Consider the following 12,261-nt stretch of genomic DNA (forward strand, 5'->3'; position numbering starts at 1 on the left):
TTGTGGCCCATAATTGCTAACTCCTGCAGGCCAACAAGAACCAGAATATGGGCTGCTTGTCTCCTTCTTTAGCAGTTCTCTAGCAACAGACTCTGAGGTATGTTTTCGGGAGGTCTGTTTTGGGTTTCATAGCAGGACACCATGCTCTTTTGTGTGTGTGTGTGTGTGTGTATGTGTGTGTAACATGCATGCATGTGTGTGTGTCTACCAACATTTGTCACAACTCTGACACTCAGGGTGGACGAAGAATTCTCCACTTTGTTTGGCTTAGAAATAAACGTTACTTTAAATGGTGAATTAGGTCTTGGGAGCGTACTCTTGGCAAGTGCATTAAAAGCACTGAAACACTGAACAGGTGAACTGTAATTTTTTTTATAGTTTACAACTCAGTAAATATTTGAGCTTATGTGTATCTGGTAAGTGTGTGCACCTAAAACACTGCTCTACTTCTTTGTGAAGACAGTCTGAGATGGGTAGAACACAGTGAAAGTGTAGCCTACTAAATTGGGTTATAAGCAGTTGTTTCATCTCTTTGAATATCATTATTGTTGGTTGGTTGTTGTTGTCTAATGAGAAAAGATGGCAAAGATATTTTTCAATTTTCATCTTAGAGTGTTTGACATTTAGAAGCCACCTGACATATAGAAATTTGACCCATGATTCGTTGTGGATAGAGAGGCTAGTGCCAACCCGCTACAAGAAATGCATGAACATTTGTGTTGTTTCATGTACGATGTGTGTCGACGTGCTTCTGTGGACGCCGTTTAGCCTGAGTGCTTCTCTGTTTCGCCACATCCCTTCTCTGTCATCATCAGCATCCTAATAAGCTCCACTAAATGGAAATGACAAATTCTATCAGTCTCCTGCGCATGGAGTCAAATAGGCCAAATGTTAACCAGAATCCATGGACTGACGTAAGGGGTTAGCTTCACTATTCATTTGCTTGCAGTGCACTTTCCTCTTGGCATCCGAGAGGCAGCAGACAGATGTTTCATGGCCACAAGTTTGAATGATGACAGCCAGAAGCCGATTGGATGGAGGTTCAGGCCATGAAGAATGGTGCAGGCTAATGAATACGGTTTCATCCCTAGCTCTTCTCAGGGCTATCTCTTACAAGGCTAAACTAATGCGTGGTGGGTTCGTTTCTTTTCAAACAACGGTCTTCTTAGTTCTGCGCTCTTTGTGAAGTCTGTTATTCTGTTAAAGGTATTGCAGTTTCTAGATGTGCAGATGACGTTTTATTTAGAATATAGTTATTAAAGAACAATATTTAGGAGCCTTGGACAATAGAGACGATATTCTTTATGAACACAGCTTGATTTACCCCAAACAATGTCACAAGGCTCAACTTAGCCATGTCTTTTCTGCCAACATTAATGTAGTTACACTCACACAAATAAACACACATTTTCTTCCAACAACGAGTTGCAAATAACTCTGCCATTGTCTAATAACTAATCTGTCCTACCACAATAATAATTTGGTAGACTACGTGTTTACCTTTGCACTAAATGCAAAAGTAGTTGTTTTTCTATTACTGACCGCCCTCCTCGTGTAGGCTTTGCCACACTGAAGTTGAAAGTTCTTCATTCGTCGGTTGCCGTGCATATTAATGAGGCGGGGAGCGGGGCTGGTTTTTAAAAGCTCCAGCTCAGGAACACGTTGAAGAGATGGCAGCACTGGCGACGTGAAGTGTGACAGACATACGATTAGGAAGCACAAAATTAAAGAAATAACACGGACTCCAAAGAGCTTGAAAGTAATCGAGGGAAAAGAGCAACTCGCGCCTGGTACCTTTGAAATTAATAGCAGTCAAGAGGATATTGTTGTTTGAGGGAATTTATACTACACCGACAAAACCATCTGGTTTTTGTTTCCGAAATAAAGGTTTCCATCAGCAGAATGCGTCGGTGTACAGCAGCGTTACTTCTGTTAGTTATTGCTCTATATTCTCTCCATGTAGAAGGTAAACGGACACTATTTTACATTTATTTGAAACGATATATTTTATTTATGCTTGTTGCTCGGTGCTTAAACTAATGCCATAGCCTACTGTATATACAATTATTATTGTTTGTTTGAAATGTTGGTTCTGTAACCTAAAATAGCCTACCTTTATTTCAAAGTTAAGCCTACTGTTCCATAATCTACCAAGATTTAAAACTCACCGTTTTTCTCTGGGTATTGCTGTTTCTTTCAACAGGGAGTCACAACAGGGGATAAAGTTTCATTTTCAAGCATTCTAGCTTTTAGGCCAACAAACTTCAGTCATGGAAATCAATGTGTCAAATGTGTGTATGGTTGGGAGTTAATTATGTTGAACGCTGAGGATTCATTGAAATGAGTAATGAGTAATCCATGGAGATTTAGGTTAGGTTATGTTACTTCAAAGAACCACTGCTGACACCCAGGTGTATACAGAGTTACAACACACAATTAAGAATTAGATTGGAATTATACTTTTGACCAAAAGTGTACCAATATTTAAGTACAGGTGCATGAATGATTCACAATCACAAAGTGGCTTATTTGCATAACCAGATGTGGAGATCATGTGGAGACCTTTGGATAGAGACATGTTTACCTCGAAATCCATGTCATAGTCCGTCAAATGAAAACTGGAGTGTAAATTAAGCTGTATGGGCCTAATTGCTTCCACATATTTTGTAATATGTACTTTTATGACAATGTGTTGCTTGTCATTTCCCCTTTCCAGCCTACAAGTGCAGGTGCACAAGAAAAGGGCCAAAAATCCGTTACAAGGATGTTCAGAAACTGGAGATCAAACCCAAACACCCCTTCTGCCAAGAGAGGATGATCTTGTGAGTACTTTAACTATACCCCCTAACTCTTACTCATTATTTCTTTTTACTACATTTCATTACATTATTATTGCTGTAGTGTAGATATTTCAATAGGGAATGTTTCTTGCTGGTTGAATCTGAATACAGCTCCCCATTCAGAAATATCCTCTCAGAGTTTACAGCAAAATTCTAATTTAACTATTACATTTCTCATACCTCCCCTTATCTTATTTATATAATACAAGGTTCCAAAACATTGCTTACTGATCTCTGCCAAATTGCAGACACATATTGTTGGATTGAGAGGTCTGGGCATCCTATAAGGATTAACCCCCCCCCCCCCCCCCCCCTTCTTCAGATTGAAGACAATGACGTCATTTGTTCAGTTGGTTCTAAATGGATTTAAATTAGCCTATTACTGTCAGATTGAAGGACCCTATTGTCAAACAGACGCAATTGGTATTTCACATAACCTATGAGTCATTTTTGGTGTAAGGCTTACACTGTACGCGACAAACTTCAACAAATAAGATACTAGGTCTCCCCCTGCTGGTCACTTTAGTAAAGAAACGTGTGTTGAAAGGAGACACAGAATGACATACAGAACTGGTACTGATTACAGCAGATTGAATTTGTTTAATCATAAGAACACAGTATATGGTATAAAAAGACAAACAACAGTTGGCTTAATCATTTTCGCTTCACAGTGCAGGCCTTTGAGCCATTCAACAGTGGAGGGCTGAAGGGCTGAAGCTGGCCTATTTGCATGAGATGGTGGCCACGGGCCACTGTCCCTCTGTGAAAAATGAGACCCAGCGGGCTCCGGAAAGAGAGTCCCCTTCTCTCTTTTGTTGAAGCCATTGGCTTACGGCTCGGAGTTTAACATTCTGGGAGGCCACCTCAAGTCATGCAGGGTCTCTGCCTCTAGCTCCCAACTTCAATCGAATGTTGGGTGGTGGTAGCTAACCAGATTACCCAGGGCCTCTATTGGCTCCACAGGTGAATAATCAAAAGACGAAAGCACCAGTAAGAGGGGAATTTGTAAGCGTTCCCTGCAGAGAAGCCGTGGGACAGCCTGAATATTGTTATCTGTTTACTACTGTTGCTATGACATGTGCTGTGACAGAAGCAACAAAAAACTAGGCGCAATTAGGACTGGAAAGCACATTGCGTAACTTAAAATGGAGGCTATGAAGGGACAGTAACCCTCTAACCATTTGGGGGGGATTTCTTCACTCGATTGCGTTCCCGTCTTTATTTCTCCTTTGGTCTAAATATGTTTCAACATCTACCCTGAATGTCAGTGCGATTATACATGCTGGTAGAACAGCATATCCAAAGTCTGTTTGGAACTACTGCCTTATGCTCCAATCATGGTTTACCATTCATGGGAAAGGAATAGACCGAACCATTCCATATAGCCTGTGTGAGTTATTTCAAGGTGTCTATCCCTTTAGGAAGTACTGGGTAGAGTTATTCCGTGTTTGAATCAGACAGAGTTCATGCCATTTAAACAATATAATGATATTATAACTATATATTGAATGCAAACCTCTGTTTACCCAGTGTGACCATGGAGAATGTGACACGGTTCAAAGGTCAGGAGTATTGCCTGCATCCGAAATTGCAGAGCACCAAGAACCTTGTCAAGTGGTTCAGGATCTGGAAGGATAAGCACAGGTAAGTGTTTGTGATGAACTTTTTAAGGTCCTTGGTGGTCAACCCCTCCAACCTAGATTTATTGTAGAAATGTTGCATTGGAGTTTGTGGGTATACCATCTAATCCTTATTGGGAGACATGCAAATACTGAGAAATTGGAAAACTGGGAAATAGGAGAATTTTGTTTTTGCACCTCCACATTGTAGGCTGAAATTATTTTATATTGATATAATTATGTTTATGCACACATAAATCGCTTATCACTCTTTGCTTATTTGGAAGATAGATTATCGTATGGGTCGTTACAGGAATGCAGATGGAGACTGGGATGTCTGGTCTTTGATTGTGTTGAACACTTCCTGTTTCTTCTCCAGGGTGTATGAGGCCTAAAAGCATGGATTACCAGCAAAAATAGATCAAGTGAGAAGATGAAACAACGTCAACAAACAGAACAGTTTTTTACGTGAAATAGGAGACAGAATGTCCACAACCAGTTCTTCCTCCCCAGGAGTGAGGTTTTTAACATACGCACAATATGATTTAGTTGACAATGAGGCTAGTAGCTGTAATCACAAAAGTAATTTCCAACTGTTATAATGGTCACAATTCGACAATTGAAACATACAAGACTGTTTACCCATTCAACCATCTCTAAAGGAAAATCCCTTGAGGAAGGTTGAATAAGTCTTGACCAAGATTTTGGATATGATACATGAATCACGTGTCTGTTCTGAGGTTAGAGTATATCATAGAATTTAAGTCTTGTAGCACCAAGGAGTTATATGATTCTTGTTGTAACCATGTCATTGATTGAGAAGGTTCTCCCCAAGTTTCTGTTAGTGCAAAACTGATGTTTAAAACTTACAGACGCAAATGTGTATGCAGTGACAGGGACGAGGTAACAATGTAGGCTCTCATTCCTAAATAATAAGACCAAGACCAAGTCTGTGTTTTGTCATCATTTATGACAAAATCTTTTTTTTTTCAAAGAGAGATGGCATAAATGATAATCTACAGAAGCATCTAGCACACTAGATGTACAACATGTAGAGTATGTTGTTCTTTACAGTATATTGTGCCATTCCTACATCCAAGATCATGAGTTGTGTATAATATAAATATTATGAACCTAAAAGGTCCTCTATCATATGAAAAGCTGGTCAGATTTGTTATTTCTGCACCCAGTGTCGATCATTGGTATACGGTTATTGTATAAACATAGTCATTGGTGATGTTTTGTATCAGGATTTGTATCTATTCTGTTTCACTTGTAACCAACCTGTAAACCAAGTTTTGGGAGTTTCCTGAAAAATGTCATATTCACTTATTTTTAAGATACATTTGCTACAAATGCACTACACATAAAGGAAGCAAACTTATTAAGCAATATCTCAGTGTATGACTTTCAATAGGAAAATATGGATAATTAATTATTGAACTAAATTGCCCTGCAAAGACAACATTGGAGAGGTCTGACCTTAAACGTTTCTTCATGACAACTTATACAGTTAAAGTTGTGGTTATTTTGTAAACTGTTGATACACATTCTTGATTCAAATATATATACAAAAGTATATATAAATAATCACTATGTAAATAGAGCAATAGCTTGTTAGTGACAATGAATTCATCTAGGACTTCATAGCAAAATGTGTTGTATTACTGAGTTGTTTTGCTATTTAATTGTAATTTTGGTCAAATGTTGTTTGAACTGACACATCAAACACATTATGTAAACATTCCAATGTGTGTAAATCAATAAGCACAGCAATAAACAATGTCTAAAACAATTTAACTTTTAGAATTATTTCGTTGGGCTCAAACTCACTATAATGCAGTACGATATTTTCATATTCATATTATTGATCAATGTGGTCTTACAATGGCAAACTGTGGCTAGGTGGCGCTACTGAACGAATGTTGGATGTCACCATTAGAACTGCATGAGTTCATACAATTTTGGCGAAGCATATTTGATCTACCACGGATAGTCTTTTTACCTATATGATTCATTGTACTTTACTAATACGTTACAACTACACTATTGTCCTGAACTGGATTGTGTGACGCTTAAATTGTCTTATTTTTACGCAACATTGTTCCTTACTTTACTACTACAGTAGCTCTAGTCGCTACTGTACTGGCAGTAGCGCACTCAAACACTGACAATAGAATACACTAGAATTTCAGACAGAATTGCCATGCCATAGTCTATGGCATATAATGAGAAAACAGCGAACGAAGGTCACAACAAATACAGGAGTGACTGAAAGATTTAATTCTGAAACAATTCGTTATAGGCTATCGTAGTAGTTTTTAATATTTTCGATTTCAATAAACTTTCTCTGCACACGGACAATTAAATACTTTTTTAAACAATTCATGTTTTTACTACCAATTTCAGTACTTTCAGTTACAATGAGCATTCTTAAAAACCAATAATAAAATCCTGTATCTCAGTGTAGTTTTCGACTTGCTGACTTGTCAATCAGTCAGTGGGTTGACCAACACCTGGAAAGGCGGAGACAAATTTGGCAGCTTCTGTTGTGGGTGTGTGACCAAGAAACATTCTAGCAACGATCCGCAAACGACATCTGAATAGAAATAATCAGGAACTAAATACTCTCGGATAAGCAATGTTTTCGACGTTGTTTTGTTAATTTTTATCGAAGGTACCGTCAAGTCAGACGTCTGCTTAATGCAAAGAAACGAGAATTGATGCTTTTTGCTCCTGTTGTATTTGACCTGGTAGGTGCAAAAACGTTGGTTAGCTAGCTAGCACTAGTTAGCACAGGCTACGCTAGTGTGTACCGCTTGCTGGTAGAGGTTGACTGTTAAACCCATCTCTAATGCTGCTTCTTCAAGATAGGCTAGCTAGCTAGCGAGCGAGCTAACATTTTTCATGAATTCCAAGATATTTAAGCTGGTTATGTCAATGTTCATTTGTGTCGTTTAAAGGAAGTTAGTTTTTTAATCTTCTTAACACTATTCACTTTACAGAATACTGTAATTGCAAAAGGGTTCGATGTTGGAATAAACAGAGATACAGTCAGTAGCCTATTGGGTTGCTACTTGAACATTCGCTATCTTTGCTGGCTAGCTAGGAACTGTACTGTAGCGTAGTTATAGTCAATATGAAGTGTCCTGCTCAACAATCGGGGTGCAAACGTCAGATCGGGTAACTAGCTGCTAATTGGGATACGGTAGCTCTAGCTCTGTTTCGGTTTTATTTTTGTCCATTGGTTGTTAAACTACGTTTTGCTTTCTGTTCCTCATGCTCATGAAATTAGACAGCTAGTCTAGTCTGCAATACAGTAGCTAGCTTGCCTAGTTTAATCGGATTTCGAATAGTCTTGTACAGAGAGTACAGTAAACTGTGTTGCTGGAAGATTATGTTGCTACCCTAGCAAGCTTGCTAGTAGACAAATCATATTCGATATTGATATCTTATCATTGTAGTTAGTTAACCAAATAACTTAATTATACCCTTAGTTGGGATTTGATCGGTTTCCGTTCTGGTCATTCTCCTTTACCCACCAACTCACCAGCTCCCGAGATTAGATAACGGGATTTGAAGGTGATTTTTATCCACATTGTTGGTGGTCGAAATGTATTAGCTATTACAGTAGTGTGGAAGCGTTAAGTGTAAAATGTTCATTAGCAAAATTCAATTTACATGCTCTTTTTATAGCATGTAGACCATTGTTGTTACTCAGCAATAGATACTCAGATGGACTGCTTGTTGCATCATTTGCACTCCCCCACAGTGTCCAATAACTCAATGTTAACAGCTCTTGGCAAACACAAACTTACTGTGGCATATTATATCTGTCAGAAATAGAGTGGCATATGAGATAGAAATCCCATAATGTGTTTAAGAAATACAACACAACAGCGTCCGACGACGCCAGATGTAGTTTAAGAGCAATTTTAAACAAGCAATTTCTTCGGACTTGCTTGTGGGCTTTAATGTGAAGATAAGTCAATGGCCAAATTGAAGTTGTTCACGGCTAGGCCGCATTTATCATGGGCTCAAGGCAACGCACTCTATCCACAGACATAACCATGGAGGACAGACAATTGTCTTTTGATTTGCACAGAATTCCCCCCAGTTAACAGTATTACTATTGTCAACTATTTGATCTGACATCTGAGCCTGTTTTTTTTAGATTAGATTTGTATTTTCTGGTGTAGATTTATAAAGAGTTAAACATGATATAGCACATTTAGATTTTTATTTCAGAAGAGCATTGAGGTGTGCAGAGTTAAATTGACCATTGGATTGAACAGTATATTGAATCCTCCCCAAATTCTAATCTTATCTAACCTAGCTATCCTTCACTTATCCTTTCACGATTGTTATCACAGTTGGCAATTATTTTTACCATCTCCTAGAATGATCAGCCAGGAAGAGTCCCATTAACTACTTGTTGTTTGAGAAAGCTGCCTTTATGCATGGAAGTAGCTAGAGTTATAGACAATTGGTACAATTAGTTAAATGAACATAAATATTAGGGAAGGACAGAATTTGCGACCAACTAATTTTGGCTGATAAGCTTATCCCACACACAATATATGAATCCGTAGAAAGCATACTGAATCAGGCTAAAGATTCAGATTTTCCAAACAGTTTTTGGCTTTTCACTGTAGTTATAATTGCAAGCTAATTCAAAAGCAAAATAAAAAAACACAATGTCAACATTGTAATGTTTCATTCATATCAGTGCATCCCTAGTAAACATGTCCTAATTTTTTTGATAATTGTTTAAAGGGGTCTGATTTAGAGATTAGACACCTAGTTTGGGCTTGTTTGATCTAACCACATTGAAGGATCTGATCATGGTAGGGCAACCAGCTTCATGCCACCTCATTTCCTAGTGGCTCAGTGATTCTGTCTCTCTGCCCTCTTTCCTCGCTCCAACAATGGCCAACATTGTGGACCTAAAGGTTGTCACGCATGATATGTGGGATTAAGATACAGAGAGTTTGGCAGATTCTGGACTTTTCCATCTAGAGGCCAATTGTGCTGTTCAGAGCTGTAGAAGGGTCAGTTTACACCCCTCTAAGACAGTTTGGGAACATTCAGTACTTTAGCCCATGTGCCTGTCCTTCTGTTGTGTCCAACACTGTGACCCTGCACAAATTAATCTGGACAGTTTAATTTGGATTTCAAAGCCATGTTAGAGATGGCAGTAGGAAATGAGGCATGGGAAATAGGCAGTACAGAGCAAGTAGTTGATCGGAGTCCTCTGTAAAGAATCCTTATTGCCAGAAAGATACCCAATGCCTTGAAATCGAACAGTTATAAAGATAGTTCTAGAATTAAGCAATTCATATGACCGTCTGTACAAAAGGTTTATGTCAGGAGAGAAGCCTGGTCATAAAGTCATTAATATGAACTAGTTCCAGGTTGGTCCTTCAATTACAAGAGAGGGAACCATAGTTTTTCCCAAGATATTTTGCACTCTAAAACGGGACATCTATTCATCATCTTGTCTCCTGGTGGAGGAAAAAAAAGTGACATTGCATGTAGGTCATCTTGTTGTGTAACATTTGCATGGTCGGTAAAGTCTCTAATGGGAGAAAACGCCTGTTTTATGGTCAAGATTAACTATACAATCGTTAGGGTGGATTTTGCTTTACCCGGCCGTGAACTGGAGAGCGATGCATGATTGGACAAAATCCAATAAAAGAGTTTTATCATGACAGGACACACCCTTTTTTAATCCGTTATATGTCGCTATCACCAAGTTTGGTGTCCCAAGGATTCATTAAATCAACTCTGCATTAGAGTACCGTCAACATCTTAGTGAACGTAGCATAGCAAAGGCCCTTCGCTCCATTCATGAGCAGAATATTAATATTTAAACACACACCCATTCCTTTCCCAGGAGAAGCCTTCTGGTGACGGATGAGAACAGGCTGTAGTTATCCTCCAGCTTTTGTTTCAGCCGAATGGTTCTCCTGCCTGCTCGCCAGTCATTGGCTGAGGCCTTGTTAGTGTTCCATGACAAGCCACTACCAGTTCACCCACCTCCCCTTCCTCACCTCTGTGGAAGTGAGTTGCTAGACTTACCTGACTCCAGGTCAAACCTGTGTATGGCTGTGTCTGTCCTGCATAAAAATGGCATCTGGTGTTGGGCGTTTTTTTGGCTTGTTTAGGCGAGTAGTTGCTAATAATATATCTATAATATTTTTTTTATCTTAATGCAGCTAACAAGTGAGATCCTGAACAGGATTTGCGGTCTGTCAATGAGGAACTACCGGCTGATCTTTTGCCATAACCTGAAGCAGCCATAGATGTCCATTCACTTCAGCGGGCGTGAGAGGAGCAGGCGATAAGGACAACTTCTGGGTGTTTTAACTGCTAAACGGTGAGTATCTTAATAGCCACCAGACAGCAATACAACAAATACCACTTCATTATACATCGGCCACAAATGTGTTTTAATGTGCGATTAGTCAGGCTAATCAATAAAGACATGGGGGAAAAGGGGCACTATTAAGAAGGCGCCATGTTATTGTTATATGCCACGAAATTTGCTTCCCTTCGCTTCACCCTTTGTTGGCTGCACATGTATGACAGCCTTATCAAACCTCAGTGACTACCTTTTGAATATTTCAATATGAAACAATATGATAACAATACATTTAAACAATATAAATGAGACTAACTATATTTTCCAACTGAAAATTGCACAATTTTTAAGAGCCCTCCTGTCACTATATCAAAGAAGCTTGCTTGCACGAGACTTTGCCTTTCCTCGTCTCACTTCACTACAGGCACCTGCTGCCATTACACAATAAGAATGCCTTCATTATAAACGGTTGCACAAGGCTGCCCTTTTGTGTATTTTCTTCCCCGCTCTGCGTGTTCCGCAGAGGGGAAGCGCTCTCTGCTTTGGTGTGCACACTGGACGTTTCCATAAACCGTGGCCTTGACTGCATTGTGAGAGTCACCACCTCTCTGTTTCTGTGCCCCTGGCTGCAGACGGAAGGCGGGGCCGTGAGATGAGGAAGAGCGTGTCCCCTTCCCCAGGTAGTGAGGCCCTGAGCCAGGCCAGGGTGTTCGGCATCCCCCTGGAAGAGCTGAAGGCCAGTGGGCAGAGCGGCCACAGTGTGCCTCTGCTGGTCCAGCAGATTGTCGACTACATCGAGGAACATGGTGAGTCCAAGACACGAGGACTTGGATGCTGACACGCGTAAACACTTGTTCTTACACTCAGTATCACACATCCGTGCTCAGACACATGGAGTGAAATGCACATTAACATACACACAACCTACTATGGAATATTCATATATATACACACATGTGTATATATACACACATGTAAAATGTGTGTATGGTATGGTCTTAGGTCATAGTCTCTTAAGACTGCAAGGAATGCATGAAAAACACAATAACAAAGAACAGTAAAGATGTCAAAAATCCAACTGGGAAAAGTAATCATTGCTAAATAATAGATTTGAATTTGCTGAATTCTTAGAATGAAAGAACCCTTTGAGGTTAACTTGGTTCTTAGAATTTGCCTCGTCTGAGGCTAATCTATTGCTTTAGGGGCAGCCACTGCAATGAGTTCTCAGAACAACATATCTGATCTGGAACAACATACGTGACTTGGTTGTTTTTACCTGAACATTCCAGTGTGCGCTAATGACCATAGCCTTGGAGTTCAGCCCATTGTTATGCTGTGTTGCCATTCTCTTGTGCTAGCCAACCATCAACAGGGATGTTTGGAATGCCAATTTCAGTTGCTGTGCCTCTGTTTGCTGAATCAATTATCATGTTGTGTT

The 12,261-nt window shown here is 39.5% G+C and overlaps 2 protein-coding genes across 2 annotated transcripts in view; both read left to right on the forward strand.

Annotated features, from left to right (window-relative positions):
• Positions 1-1,664: 1,664 nt before the first annotated feature.
• Positions 1,665-5,728, forward strand: cxcl14 (chemokine (C-X-C motif) ligand 14). Its single transcript, XM_067247602.1, has 4 exons — positions 1,665-1,966; positions 2,717-2,822; positions 4,371-4,484; positions 4,839-5,728. Exons 1-4 carry the CDS (start codon positions 1,903-1,905, stop codon positions 4,852-4,854), a joined length of 300 nt encoding a protein of 99 aa, XP_067103703.1. The 5' UTR covers positions 1,665-1,902; the 3' UTR covers positions 4,855-5,728.
• A 1,319-nt stretch (positions 5,729-7,047) lies between these two features.
• fam13b (family with sequence similarity 13 member B) overlaps positions 7,048-12,261 on the forward strand; it is a 30,618-nt gene continuing 25,404 nt past the window's right edge. Inside the window, 3 exon segments of the mRNA XM_067247385.1 lie at positions 7,048-7,212; positions 10,678-10,838; positions 11,456-11,629. Coding sequence (XP_067103486.1) covers positions 11,476-11,629 — 154 coding nt within the window. The 5' untranslated portion in view covers positions 7,048-7,212; positions 10,678-10,838; positions 11,456-11,475.

This window comes from Osmerus mordax, chromosome 12 (genome assembly GCF_038355195.1).
Source record: "Osmerus mordax isolate fOsmMor3 chromosome 12, fOsmMor3.pri, whole genome shotgun sequence".
Lineage (NCBI taxonomy): Eukaryota > Metazoa > Chordata > Actinopteri > Osmeriformes > Osmeridae > Osmerus > Osmerus mordax.

What these genes read in the sequence shown, in the direction of transcription:
- cxcl14 (XM_067247602.1), top strand. Translation starts at nt 1,903, where the DNA reads ATGCGTCGGTGTACAGCAGCGTTACTTCTGTTAGTTATTGCTCTATAT. An exon ending in ATATTCTCTCCATGTAGAAG is followed by an intron (nt 1,967 to 2,716) that starts GTAAACGGACAC and finishes TCCCCTTTCCAG; the next exon opens with CCTACAAGTGCAGGTGCACA. An exon ending in TGCCAAGAGAGGATGATCTT is followed by an intron (nt 2,823 to 4,370) that starts GTGAGTACTTTA and finishes CTGTTTACCCAG; the next exon opens with TGTGACCATGGAGAATGTGA.